This window comes from Choloepus didactylus, chromosome 14, assembly GCF_015220235.1.
Source record: "Choloepus didactylus isolate mChoDid1 chromosome 14, mChoDid1.pri, whole genome shotgun sequence".
Taxonomy (NCBI): Eukaryota; Metazoa; Chordata; class Mammalia; order Pilosa; family Megalonychidae; genus Choloepus; species Choloepus didactylus.
The window spans coordinates 49,882,737-49,898,429 of record NC_051320.1 but is presented as its reverse complement, the minus strand read 5'-3'; the positions used below and the strand labels follow the sequence as shown (position 1 = coordinate 49,898,429).

General features: G+C 37.3%; 1 protein-coding gene across 2 annotated transcripts in view; it reads left to right on the top strand.

Annotated features, from left to right (window-relative positions):
* The first annotated feature begins 2,858 nt into the window (after positions 1-2,858).
* The window catches only part of RAD54B (RAD54 homolog B), a 177,217-nt gene continuing 164,382 nt past the window's right edge, over positions 2,859-15,693 (top strand). For both annotated transcript variants that reach the window (XM_037803339.1, XM_037803335.1), the window contains exon 1: positions 2,859-2,877. In XM_037803339.1, the coding sequence (XP_037659267.1) occupies positions 2,867-2,877 (11 nt within the window). In that variant the 5' untranslated portion in view covers positions 2,859-2,866. The remainder of the gene's footprint in view (positions 2,878-15,693) is intronic.

Below are 15,693 nucleotides of genomic sequence, written 5' to 3'. Positions count from 1 at the left end.
TATTCCAAGGCTGGGGTGGGTAAATACAAGATAATCTTGTAACAACCTGTGAAACTATAAAATAAGCAAAGGATTTTAAAAAGGGGGCAGATCCCCTTCCCCCTATGTGGGACCTGACTCTCAGGGGTGTAAATCTCCCTGGCAATGCAGGATATGACTCCCAGGGATGACTCTGGACTCGGTATCATGGGATTGAGAATATCTTCTTACCAAAAGGGGGATGCGAAATGAAACAAAATAAAGCTTCAGTGGCTGAGAGATTTCAAATGGAGTTGAGAGGTCACTCTGGAAGACATTCTTACACACTATATAGATAACACTTTTTAGGTTTTAGTGTATTGGAATAGCTAGAAGTAAATACCTGAAATTACAAAACTCCAACCCAGTAGCCTTGACTCTTGAAGACAACTGTATAACAATGTAGATTACAAGAAGTGACAGTGTGATTGTGAAAACCTTGTGGCTCACACTCCCTTTATCCAGTGTACGGATGGATGAGTAGATAAATGGGGACAAACTAAATGAAAAACAGGGTGGGATGGGAGTGGGGGATGATTTGGATGTTCTTTTTTGTTTTTATTTTTATTTTTTATTCTTATTCTGATTATTTCTGGTATAAGGAAAATGTTAAAAAATAGATTGGGGTGATGAATGTACAACTATATGATGGTACTGTGAACAGTTGATTGTACACCATGGATGATTGTATGGTATGTGAATATATCTCAGTAAAACTGAATTTTAAAAAATGGGGCATGTCAAAAGAAGGACACAGGAGTCAACTGGAAGGAGCTCCTAATGGCCAAAACTGGAATAATTTGAGCAACAAAATAAATAATGATAGTATTAGATTATAGCTCATAAATTAAATAAGTATCCCTGAATCCATACTCATATAGAGAAATAATTGAATAAATTTGGGGGGAATAGACATCTGTTTCTTGTAGAAGAATTCAATTTTTTAATAAATATAGAAGGAATGAGGGAAATACAAAATCACCATGAGGTAAACTCTATAGTAATAATTGTTGTAGTCAAGATGCACTGATGGATAGTAAAATCAGAGGGTAGGTGTTTGAGGATAAACAGATTATTAGCATCACCTCAAAATATCTCCCACATGATACTGATCAATTAAAGAAAAAAATATAACTTTACAAAGGAGAAACCCAGAAGACACCACTTTGCCTAAGTGATCAAGGTTAGCATTACCCGTAATAATACCTCAAAACCTCATATACTCCTTGATACAATGTACCGAGAAAGAGATGACATCACTTCTGTGGTATTCTTGCCAAAAAGCATAACCTGAATCTAATCATGAGAATACATCAGACAAACACAAATTGACAGACATTCTATAAAATAACAAACAAACCAGTACACATCAGAAGTGTCAAGGTTGTGAAAGACAAAGGAAGACTGAGGAACTGTCACAGATTGGAGGAAACCGAGGAGATACAACTAAGAGCATTTTGGGATTCTGGATTGGATCCTGAAACAGGAAAAGGAAAAACTGGTAAAATTTTAATAAAGCCTGCAATTTAGTTAGTAGATTTTTACCAATGTTAATTTCTGGGTTTTGATCATTGTATTATGGTTATGTAAGTTGTTAACATTAAAGAAAACTGGATGAAGGGTATGTGTGAACTTTAGGTACTGTTTATACAACTTTTCTTTAAGTCAAACATTATTTTAAAATAAGAAGTTACAAAATAAAAACTTTATTATTTCAACAAATTTTTACTGAATATGAAGTTTCTGGTAATGCAGAAGACACTATAATGAGTAATTCAAAGTTGCTTCACTCCAGAAGCATATAGTCCAATTCTTGGATTATTTCTGAAGGAAACTGATAAAATGGAATTTACAGTTTGACGTTTTAGTTACTTGCTGATGGTAGATAAAGTGGAACTAGTTTTCAATACATTGTTGATTTTTGCAATCCCAGGAAATGATCTGAAAATCTTCTTTTTAAACTTTTAGTTTGACTATACCCCACTTGTATATTGAGATTTAATTCATTGTATTTGAATTATATAATTCATATACCATACAATCACTCATTAAAAGTGTACAACTCAATGGGTTTTAGATATTCACTGAGTTGTGCAACCATTACCACTATTTAATCCCAGAACATTTTTTTTTTTTTTTTTTTGCCCCCAAAAGAACCCTCATATCTATTAGCAGTGTTTTGGTTTGCTAAAGCTGCTAGAATAAAATATACCAGAAATTGGTTGCCATATACAATGGGGATTTATTATTCACAATTTACAGTTCTTAGGCCATGAAAATGTCCCAATTTAAGGCATCAACACGATGAAACTGGATTCTGAATACAGGCTGGTGGCACACCTCTGTCACATGGGAAGGCACGTGGCCGCCATCTACTGGTCCTTCTCTCCTGGGTTTTGTTGCTTTCAGCTTCTGATTTCAGTGACTTCCTCTCTCAGTTCCTCTGGGGGCTTTCTCTCTGAGCTCTCTGGGCTTTTTCTGTCTTTTATCCTCAGAAAGGACTCCAATGGAAGGATTAAGACCTACTTTGAATGGGCTGGGTCACATCTCAATTGAAATAACCAAACAAAAAATGTCCCACCCACAACAGGTCTGTACCCAAAGGAATGGATTAAAAGAACATGACCTTTTCTGGGGAACATAACACCTCCAAACCAGCATAAGCAGCCATTTCTTATTCCAGTCTCCTGCCAACCCCTGGTAACATTAATCTAATTAATCTAAATTTCTATTTATTAATCTAATTAAACAAATTTTTAATCTCTATTGATTTCCTTTTTCTAGACTTTTTATATAAATTGAATCATACAACTGTGGTCTTTGTGTCTAGCTTCATTCACTTAGCATAATGTTTTCAAGGTAAGTCCTTGTAGCATGTATCGGTACTTCATTCCTTTTTGAAATTTAATTATTTGTTTATTTTATAGGAGAAGTAGCTTTACAGAAAAGTCATGCAGAAAATACAGCGTTTCCAAAATACCTTCCATCTCAGACACAGTTTCTCTATTATTAACTTTTTGCATTAGTATGGTGACTTTGTTATAATTGATTAAATATTAATAAAATTATACTATTAATGTAGTCTGTAGTTTCCATAGAGTTCATTGTTTATTGTACAGTCCTATGGATATGCTTGTTTTTTTTTAATTTGTTCTATTAACATATATAAACTTAAAATTTCCCCTTTTGATCACATTCAAAGATGTAATTCAGTGGTATTAATTACATTCATAGTGTTCTGCTGACATCACTACCATTCAATACCAAAACTTTTCCAACTCCCCAAACAGAAACTCTTTACCAATTAAGCATTAACTCACCATTCCTTAACCCCCCAGCCCAGCCCCTGGAAACTTGTATTCTAGTTTCTGACTCTATAAATTTGCTTATTCTAATTATTTCATATCAATTATTCTAGATCATACACTATTTGTCCTTTTGTGTCTGACTTTTTCCACACAACATGACATCTTCAAGGTCATCTATATGGTTGCATATAACAGAACTTCATTCCTTTTTATAGCTGAATAATATTTATTGTATGTATGTACCACATTTTGTTTATCCACTCATTGGTTGATGGACACTTGGGTATCTTTTATTTTTTAGCTACTGTGAATAAAGCCATTATGATCATGGATGTACAAATATCTGTTGAATCCCTGCTTTTAGTTCTTTTGGGTATATACCCAGAAGTGGGATTGCCAGGTCATATGATAATGCCATACTAAACTTTCTGAGGACCACGGAACTGTTTTCTACAACTGCCTTCCTGTGTCTTGTCTTGGGCTTATGCATGCTCATGGTCTTATTAATTTCTCCATTTATAGGACTTTCTCCCATCCCAGATGCAAAATACCAGAAATATTGGCTTTTATAAAGGGGGTTTATTTGATTACAAATTTACAGTCCTGAGGCCATAAACGTCCAAACTAAGGCATCAACGAGAGGATATCTTCACTGAAGAAAGGCCAATGGTGTCCTGAACACCTGTCAGCTGGGAAGGCATGTGGCTGGTATTTGCTGGTCCTGGTTCCTGTTTTAAAATGGCTTTCTCCAAAATGTATCTCTCAGCTGCTTTTGGGGCATTTTGTTCTCTCTTAGCTTCTCTGGAGCAAACTCTGGGCTAGAATCTCAAAGTGTCGGCTAGCATCTGGGTGTCCTGGGTTAGCATATCCCGGGGCTTTTTCATCTCTCTACTCTCTGTGTGAGCTCCCTTTAAAGGACTCCAGTGGAGGCGGGGCAAGATGGCAGACTGGTGAGCTGTAAGTTTTAGTTACTCCTCCAGGAAAGTAGGTAAAAAGCCAGGAACTGCGTGGACTGGACACCACAGAGCAATCTGACTTTGGGCATACTTCATACAACACTCATGAAAACGTGGAACAGCGGAGATCAGCGAAATCTGTAAGTTTTTGCGGCCAGGTGACCCGCGCCCCTCCCTGCCAGGCTCAGTCCCGGGGGAGGAGGGGCTGTCAGCTCCGGGAAGGAGAAGGGAGAACTGCAGTGGCTGCTCTTATCGGACACTCATTCTACTGATTCAAACTCCAACCATAGATAGACTGAGACCAGACACCAGAGACTCTGAGAGCAGCCAGCCCAGCAGAGAGGAGACAGGCATAGAAAAAAAACAACACGAAAAACTCCAAAATAAAAGCGGAAGATTTTTGGAGTTCTGGTGAACATAGAAGGGGGAAGGGCAGAGCTCAAGCCCGAGCTCAGGCCCTGAGGCGCATATGCAAATCCCGAAGAAAAGCTGATCTCTCTGCCCTGTGGACCTTTCCTTAATGACCCTGGTTGCTTTGTCTATTAGCATTTCAATAACCCATTAGATCTCTGAGGAGGGCCGTTTTTTTTTTTTTTTTTTTTAAATCCTTTTTTCTTTTTCTAAAACAATTACTCTAAGAAGCCCAATACAGAAAGCTTCAAAGAATTGCAATTTGGGCACGTCAAGTCAAGAGCAGAACTAAGAGAGCTCTGAGACAAAAGGCAATAATCCAGTGGCTGAGAAAATTCAATAAACAACACAACTTCCCAAGAAAAGGGGGGTGTCCACTCACAGCCACCATCCTGGTGGACAGGAAACACTCCTGCCCATCGCCAGCCCCATAGCCCAGAGCTGCCCCAGACAACCCAGTGTGACGGAAGTGCTTCAAATAACAGGCACACACCACAAAACTGGGCGTGGACATTAGCCTTCCCTGCAACCTCAGCTGAATGTCCCAGAGCTGGGAAGGTGGAGCAGTGTGAATTAACAAAGCCCCATTCAGCCATCATTTGAACAGACTGGGAGCCTCCCTACACAGCCCAGCAGCCCAGAACTGCCCTGGGGGGACGGCACTCACCTGTGACATAGCACAGTCATCCCTCAACAGAGGACCCGGGGTGCACAGCCTGGAAGAGGGGCCCACTTGCAAGTCTCAGGAGCCATACGCCAATACCAAAGACTTGTGGGTCAGTGGCAGAGACAAACTGTGGCAGGACTGAACTGAAGGATTAGACTATTGCAGCAGCTTTAAAACTCTAGGATCATCAGGGAGATTTGATTGTTAGGGCCACCCCCCCTCCCCGACTGCCCAGAAACACGCCCCACATACAGGACAGGCAACACCAACTACACACGCAAGCTTGGTACACCAATTGGGCCCCACAAGACTCACTCCCCCACTCACCAAAAAGGCTAAGCAGGGGAGAACTGGCTTGTGGAGAACAGGTGGCTCGTGGACGCCACCTGCTGGTTAGTTAGAGAAAGTGTACTCCACGAAGCTGTAGATCTGATAAATTAGAGATAAGGACTTCAGTAGGTCTACAAATCCTAAAAGAACCCTATCAAGTTCAGCAAATGCCATGAGGCCAAAAACAACAGAAAATTATAAAGCATATGAAAAAACCAGACGATATGGATAACCCAAGCCCAAGCACCCAAATCAAAAGACCAGAAGAGACACAGCACCTAGAGCAGCTACTCAAAGAACTAAAGATGAACAATGAGACCATAGTACGGGATATGAAGGAAATCAAGAAGACCCTAGAAGAGCATAAAGAAGACATTGCAAGACTAAATAAAAAAATGGATGATCTTATGGAAATTAAAGAAACTGTTGACCAAATTAAAAAGATTCTGGACACTCATAGTACAAGACTAGAGGAAGTTGAACAACGAATCAGTGACCTGGAAGATGACAGAATGGAAAATGAAAGCATAAAAGAAAGAATGGGGAAAAAAATTGAAAAAATTCAAATGGACCTCAGGGATATGATAGATAATATGAAACGTCCAAATATAAGACTCATTGGTGTCCCAGAAGGGGAAGAAAAGGGTAAAGGTCTAGGAAGAGTATTCAAAGAAATTGTTGGGGAAAACTTCCCAAATCTTCTAAACAACATAAATACACAAATCATAAATGCTCAGCGAACTCCAAATAGAATAAATCCAAAAAAACCCACTCCGAGACATATACTGATCACACTGTCAAACATAGAAGAGAAGGAGCAAGTACTGAAAGCAGCAAGAGAAAAGCAATTCACCACATACAAAGGAAACAGCATAAGACTAAGTAGTGACTACTCAGCAGCCACCATGGAGGCAAGAAGGCAGTGGCACGATATATTTAAAATTCTGAGTGAGAGGAATTTCCAGCCAAGAATACTTTATCCAGCAAAGCTCTCCTTCAAATTTGAGGGAGAGCTTAAATTTTTCACAGACAAAGAAATGCTGAGAGAATTTGCTAACAAGAGACCTGCCCTACTGGAGATACTAAAGGGAGCCCTACAGACAGAGAAACAAAGACAGGACAGAGAGACTTGGAGAAAGGTTCAGTACTAAAGAGATTCGGTATGGGTACAATAAAGGATATTAATAGAGAGAGGGAAAAATATGGCAAACATAAACCAAAGGATAAGATGGCCGATTCAAGAAATGCCTTCACGGTTTTAACGTTGAATGTAAATGGATTAAACTCCCCAATTAAAAGATATAGATTCGCAGAATGGATCAAAAAAAATGAACCATCAATATGTTGCATACAAGAGACTCATCTTAGACACAGGGACACAAAGAAACTGAAAGTGAAAGGATGGAAAAAAATATTTCATGCAAGCTACAGCCAAAAGAAAGCAGGTGTAGCAATATTAATCTCAGATAAAATAGACTTCAAATGCAGGGATGTTTTGAGAGACAAAGAAGGCCACTACATACTAATAAAAGGGGCAATTCAGCAAGAAGAAATAACAATCGTAAATGTCTATGCACCCAATCAAGGTGCCACAAAATACATGAGAGAAACACTGGCAAAACTAAAGGAAGCAATTGATGTTTCCACAATAATTGTGGGAGACTTCAACACATCACTCTCTCCTATAGATAGATCAACCAGACAGAAGACCAATAAGGAAATTGAAAACCTAAACAATCTGATAAATGAATTAGATTTAACAGACATATACAGGACATTACATCCCAAATCACCAGGATACACATACTTTTCTAGTGCTCACGGAACTTTCTCCAGAATAGATCATATGCTGGGGCATAAAACAAGCCTCAATAAATTTAAAAAGATTGAAATTATTCAAAGCACATTCTCTGACCACAATGGAATACAATTAGAAGTCAATAACCATCAGAGACTTAGAAAATTCACAAATACCTGGAGGTTAAACAACACACTCCTAAACAATCAGTGGGTTAAAGAAGAAATAGCAAGAGAAATTGCTAAATATATAGAGACGAATGAAAATGAGAACACAACATACCAAAACCTATGGGATGCAGCAAAAGCAGTGCTAAGGGGGAAATTTATAGCACTAAACGCATATATTAAAAAGGAAGAAAGAGCCAAAATCAAAGAACTAATGGATCAACTGAAGAAGCTAGAAAATGAACAGCAAACCAATCCCAAACCAAGTACAAGAAAAGAAATAACAAGGATTAAAGCAGAAATAAATGACATAGAGAACAAAAAAACAATAGAGAGGATAAATATCACCAAAAGTTGGTTCTTTGAGAAGATCAACAAGATTGACAAGCCCCTAGCTAGACTGACAAAATCAAAAAGAGAGAAGACCCATATAAACAAAATAATGAATGAAAAAGGTGACATAACTGCAGATCCTGAAGAAATTAAAAAAATTATAAGAGGATATTATGAACAACTGTATGGCAACAAACTGGATAACGTAGAAGAAATGGACAATTTCCTGGAAACATATGAACAACCTAGACTGACCAGAGAAGAAATAGAAGACCTCAACCAACCCATCACAAGCAAAGAGATCCAATCAGTCATCAAAAATCTTCCCACAAATAAATGCCCAGGGCCAGATGGCTTCACAGGGGAATTCTACCAAACTTTCCAGAAAGAACTGACACCAATCTTACTCAAACTCTTTCAAAACATTGAAAAAAATGGAACACTACCTAACTCATTTTATGAAGCTAACATCAATCTAATACCAAAACCAGGCAAAGATGCTACAAAAAAGGAAAACTACCGGCCAATCTCCCTAATGAATATAGATGCAAAAATCCTCAACAAAATACTTGCAAATCGAATCCAAAGACACATTAAAAAAATCATACACCATGACCAAGTGGGGTTCATTCCAGGCATGCAAGGATGGTTCAACATAAGAAAAACAATCAATGTATTAGAACACATTAAAAACTCGAAAGGGAAAAATCAATTGATCATCTCAATAGATGCTGAAAAAGCATTTGACAAAATCCAACATCCCTTTTTGATAAAAACACTTCAAAAGGTAGGAATTGAAGGAAACTTCCTCAACATGATAAAGAGCATATATGAAAAACCCACAGCCAGCATAGTACTCAATGGTGAGAGACTGAAAGCCTTCCCTCTAAGATCAGGAACAAGACAAGGATGCCCGCTGTCACCACTGTTATTCAACATTGTGCTGGAAGTGCTAGCCAGGGCAATCCGGCAAGACAAAGAAATAAAAGGCATCCAAATTGGAAAAGAAGAAGTAAAACTGTCATTGTTTGCAGATGATATGATCTTCTATCTAGAAAACCCTGAGAAATCGACGATACAGCTACTAGAGCTAATAAACAAATTTAGCAAAGTAGCGGGATACAAGGTTAATGCACATAAGTCAGTAATGTTTCTATATGCTAGAAATGAACAAACTGAAGAGACACTCAAGAAAAAGATACCATTTTCAATAGCAACTAAAAAAATCAAGTACCTAGGAATCAACTTAACCAAAGATGTAAAAGACCTATACAAAGAAAACTACATAACTCTACTAAAAGAAATAGAAGGGGACCTTAAAAGATGGAAAAATATTCCATGTTCATGGATAGGAAGGCTAAATGTCATTAAGATGTCAATTCTACCCAAACTCATCTACAGATTCAATGCAATCCCAATCAAAATTCCAACAACCTACTTTGCAGACTTGGAAAAGCTAGTTATCAAATTTATTTGGAAAGGGAAGATGCCTCGAATTGCTAAAGACACTCTAAAAAAAGAAAAACGAAGTGGGAGGACTTACACTCCCTGACTTTGAAGCTTATTATAAAGCCACAGTTGCCAAAACAGCATGGTACTGGCACAAAGATAGACATATAGATCAATGGAATCGAATTGAGAATTCAGAGATAGACCCTCAGATCTATGGCCGACTGATCTTTGATAAGGCCCCCAAAGTCACGGAACTGAGCCATAATGGTCTTTTCAACAAATGGGGCTGGGAGAGTTGGATATCCATATCCAAAAGAATGAAAGAGGACCCCTACCTCACCACCTACACAAAAATTAACTCAAAATGGACCAAAGATCTCAATATAAAAGAAAGTACCATAAAACTCCTAGAAGATAATGTAGGAAAACATCTTCAAGACCTTGTATTAGGAGGCCACTTCCTAGACTTTACACCCAAAGCACAAGCAACAAAAGAGAAAATAGATAAATGGGAACTCCTCAAGCTTAGAAGTTTCTGCACCTCAAAGGAATTTCTCAAAAAGGTAAAGAGGCAGCCAACTCAATGGGAAAAAATTTTTGGAAACCATGTATCTGACAAAAGACTGATATCTTGCATATACAAAGAAATCCTACAACTCAATGACAATAGTACAGACAGCCCAATTATAAAATGGGCAAAAGATATGAAAAGACAGTTCTCTGAAGAGGAAATACAAATGGCCAAGAAACACATGAAAAAATGTTCAGCTTCACTAGCTATTAGAGAGATGCAAATTAAGACCACAATGAGATACCATCTAACACCGGTTAGAATGGCTGCCATTAAACAAACAGGAAACTACAAATGCTGGAGGGGATGTGGAGAAATTGGAACACTTATTCATTGTTGGTGGGACTGTATAATGGTTCAGCCACTTTGGAAGTCAGTCTGGCAGTTCCTTAGAAAACTAGATATAGAGCTACCGTTCGATCCAGCGATTGCACTTCTCGGTATATACCCGGAAGATCGGAAAGCAGTGACACGAACAGATATCTGCACGCCAATGTTCATAGCAGCATTATTCACAATTGCCAAGAGATGGAAACAACCCAAATGTCCTTCAACAGATGAGTGGATAAATAAAATGTGGTATATACACACGATGGAATACTATGCGGCAGTAAGAAGGAACGATCTGGTGAAACATATGACAACATGGATGAACCTTGAAGACATAATGCTGAGCGAAATAAGCCAGGCACAAAAAGAGAAATATTATATGCTACCACTAATGTGAACTTTGAAAAATGTAAAACAAATGGTTTATAATGTAGAATGTAGGGGAACTAGCAGTAGAGAGCAATTAAGGAAGGGGGAACAATAATCCAAGAAGAACAGATAAGCTATTTAACGTTCTGGGGATGCCCAGAAATGACTATGGTCTGTTAATTTCTGATGGATGTAGTAGGAACAAGTTCACTGAAATGTTGCTATATTATGTAACTTTCTTGGGGTAAAGTAGGAACATGTTGGAAGTTAAGCAGTTATCTTAGGTTAGTTGTCTTTTTCTTACTCCCTTGTTATGGTCTCTTTGAAATGTTCTTTTATTGTATGTTTGTTTTCTTTTTAACTTTTTTTTTCATACAGTTGATTTAAAAAAGAAGGGAAAGTTAAAAAAAAGAAAGAAAAGAAAAGAAAAAAGACAAACAAGGAAAAAAAAAAAAAAAGAAGTAGTGCCCCCTTGAGGAGCCTGTGGAGAATGCAGGGGTATTCGCCTACCCCACCTCCATGGTTGCTAACATGACCACAGACATAGGGGACTGGTGGTTTGATGGGTTGAGCCCTCTACCATAGGTTTTACCCTTGGGAAGACGGTTGCTGCAAAGGAGAGGCTAGGCCTCCCTATATTTGTGCCTAAGAGTCTCCTCCTGAATGCCTCTTTGTTGCTCAGATGTGGCCCTCTCTCTCTGGCTAAGCCAACTTGAAAGGTGAAATCACTGCCCTCCCCCCTACGTGGGACCAGACACCCAGGGGAGTGAATCTCCCTGGCAACGTGGAATATGACTCCCGGAGAGGAATGTAGACCCGGCATCGTGGGATGGAGAACATCTTCTTGACCAAAAGGGGGATGTGAAAGGAAATGGAATAAGCTTCAGTGGCAGAGAGATTCCAAAACGAGCCGAGAGATCACTCTGGTGGGCACTCTTATGCACACTTTAGACAACCTTTTTTAGGTTCTAAAGAATTGGGGTAGCTGGTGGTGGATACCTGAAACTATTAAACTACAACCCAGAACCCATGAATCTCGAAGACAGTTGTATAAAAATGTAGATTATGAGGGGTGACAATGGGATTGGGAATGCCATAAGGACCAAACTCCACTTTATCTAGTTTATGGATGGATGTGTAGAAAAGTAGGGGAAGGAAACAAACAGACAAAGGTACCCAGTGTTCTTTTTTACTTCAATTGCTCTTTTTCACTCTAATTATTATTCTTGTTATTTTTGTGTGTGTGCTAATGAAGGTGTCAGGGATTGATTTAGGTGATGAATGTACAACTATGTAATGGTACTGTAAACAATCGAAAGTACAATTTGTTTTGTATGACTGCGTGGTATGTGAATATATCTCAATAAAATGATGATTAAAAAAAATAAATAAATAAAAAAATAAAGGACTCCAGTAAACAAATCAAGACCTACCCTGAATGGGTGGCATCAAATCTCCATGGAAACATTCAATCAAGAGGTCACAGCTTAATCAAAAAGATTAATAAATCTGCCCCTACAAGATTGCATTAAAGAACAGGGCTTTTCGGGGATATAATATATCCAAATCGGCACTGGGTTACACTGTTCCCTCCAGAACAGGGCTAGAGACCCACAATGGGAGTGCAGGCTGGTGCCACAGGGTACCAGCATGGCACGGGGGACCTGGTAGCAGTGGCACCATGAGCTTCTCCTACTCTTTTTTTTTAAAGCTCATTTTCTTGATTCAGCACTCGTCCAGTTTCTACAACCCTTTTACTGTTTTCTGGAGTTCTGAAGAAGATAGCTCTGCCTGTTTTTGTAGTTGTTCAAAGATTCTGTGGGAAATGGCACTGTAGAGTGTACTACATCACCTTCTTCATTGAATGGCACTTCATTCCTTTTATGGCGAAATAATATATTATTATTATCATTTTATTTGTTGTCTGGATATACCACATTTTGTTCATTCATGTTTCAGTTGATGGCATTTTGGTTGTTTGTACTTTTGGGCTATTATGGAGAATGCTTCTATAAACATTTGTGTACAAGTTTTTGTATGAATATGTTTTCAATTCTCTTGGTTATATATGCATCACTGGAATTGCTGGGTAACTATGTTTCATTTCCATTTCTCTTTTTGTGTTGTAATTTGTTTGTTGAAGAGATCAGGTTTTTTTGTCCTGAGTAACTCCAAATCTATGTTTTGCTGATTGCAATCCCCACAGTGTCATTTAAAAAGTTTCTCATTTTCTGTATTTCCTATAAATTGGTAGGTAGATCTAGAGGGTTGATCAGATTTAGGTATCATTTTATTGGTAAGAATACTTTATAGGTGTTATTATGTATTTCTACCAGATGGCATATTATACTGTTTTAAAGTACCCAGTCACTCTCATTTCATGGAATAATCGTAAACAACAGGTCTTGTACTTAATCATGTAAAACATCATGGATTTCTGACTATCCTTTGATGATTGCTTTCTGGAAAAGTTCAAATAACCCCCCAAGTAAAGTTTAACCTGAGGCATACTGGATGGCGCCGTCCACTACTAAGTTATAACCTATTAAAATGGATGTCTAAATTTTTCATAAAGCCTAAGAAGAGAAAATGGGCTACCTAATGGTTGAATTGTGAACTACTTAATCTCTTTTACTAATGCCTTTTAAAAGTAAGTGTACAGATTGCAAGTATTAAAAGTAGGAAGAGAATACCAAAAATTGAATACAATTTTGTTAGAATGATAGCCTATGAGTGGACTGTTTAATTTTTTCTCTTTAACATTTTATAATATTGCTTCTCCAGTGATTGAAATGGAAGATGAATATGGGATGGGAAGGAGACAAAGCTAATGGAGACACCACAAAGTGAGCTCATAATTCTAGTTTGGCTTTCGTGATTGTTCTTTTCAGAAAATGTTCTGGAAATTAAAAAAAAAAAAAAAGCTAAAGTCCTTTAAAATATGCAATTTTGTTTTAGAAATTTGAATTCTGAATAATATCTTTCTAGGTAAAACAGCTTCAGGACCAACCTCTCCCTTTTTCTAAAACCTCTTCAGGACCAACCTCTCCCCTTTTTTTTTTCTTTTTCATCCCTGTACTTTCAGTTTTTCTACCTACACTGGCTCTGATGTAATCAACATCATCAAGTTTCTTCCATCTTTAAGAAATTTTCCCTGGATTCCATATCTTCCTCTAATTTGCACCCTTCACATTGTTGTTTTGTTTTTTTCTTTTAAGTCAGGTTTACTAAAATATAATTTATATTCAGTAAAATTCACCATTTTATAATATTCAGTTCTATGAATGTTTTTTACAAATACTTATAGTCAAGAAAACACCACAATTGAGATATAGAATATTTCCATCACCCCAGAAAGTTCCTTTTTGGCCTGTAGTATTCAATTACCTTACCCCACCTGAGACAACCACTGATGTCTTTTCTGGTTCTGTAATTTTGCCATTTCCAGAATGATAATATAAATAGAATTATACAGTATGTAGCCTCCCAAGTTTGACTTTTTTCTTCACATAATGTTTTTGGCTCACCTATGTTGTTGCAGTTATCAGTAATTTGTTTCAATGAATAATATTCTATTCCTGGTATGGAGTATTTGAGTTGTTTCCAGAATTTGGAAACAATTTTATTATGAATAAAGCTATGATAAGTATTTGTGTACATGTTTTTGTGTGCACCTATGTCTCACTTCTATTTGATAAATGCCTAGGAATGAACTTCTGGGTCATATTGTATGTGTATGTTTATCTTGTTAAGAAATTACCAAATTGTTATTCAAAGTGGTTCTTACCATTTTACATTATTCCCACCAATAATATATGAGTTACAGTTATTCCACACCCTTGTGATCACTTGGTATTGGCAGATATTTTTCGCCATTCTAATTGATATGTAGTTGTAGCTCTGTATCGCGTTGTTTTAATATGAATTTCCCTAATGACTAATGATATTGAACATATTTTCATGTGCTTATTTGCCGTACATATTTCTTCACAAAAGAATGAAATATCTGTTTAAATATTTTGCCTGTTTTTATTTGGAATGTTTGCTTTCTTATTACTGAGTTGTGTGTTTTTATTTAATTTTGCATTCCAGTCCCTTATTAGATATATGGTTTGCAAATATTTATTTGAATTGTTTCTTTTCTTTTCCATTCTTATTAGTGTCTTTCAAAAAAGCAGAGTTTTAAAATTTCACACTTACTTTAATTTCACAACCAAGCTTCTTTAAATATTCCCTATCTGTACTTCCTCCTTGCCCAATTCCTCAGCTGACTTCTATGTAACTTCTGCCCCCACATCAGTGAAACTGTTCCAACTTCTCAAACAGTCATGCAATTACCAATGCCAATGGCTGTTTTTCTGTCATTGACTTATTTTTAACACTCTGTATTTGGTGTTATTGACCACTCCTTCACTCTTGGAACTCTCCAAACTTTGAAACACTGCTTATTTCCCAGTTTTCCTATTTTTCTGGCCATATTAAAAATTTTTTCCTTCATTCCATATCTTTGTCTTTGACACTCTGAACTATGTTTCCTGAAGTCCCATTATTTGCTTTCTACTCTTTTCATTTGCTACTTAAGTAGCTCTCAGTCCTGGCTGCACATCAGAATCATTAGGAATCTATAAATTACTGTCACCTGGGCCTCATTCCCTAGAGACTTGAATTCTGTTTTTTCCAGAACTTTTCATTGTGTGTCCAGTGTTGAGAACCACCAGACTATTTTATCCCTGGTTGACCTCATTCACACCCATGACTTCAAAAATTATTCATCTCCAAATAAGTTCCAAATATTTTATCTCTAGTCTGGAATTCTCTGTATTTAGCTACATAAGGAATTTCCAATTAGATTTTTACTGGACATCCATAACATAGATATTAGTTTTTTTAATTTCCAAAACAAAATTCATAATCTTCCCTACCCCACCATTCCGCCCCATATTTGTTCCTCTGTCTTTATTTTTCTTTCTTGGTTTGAAGGGT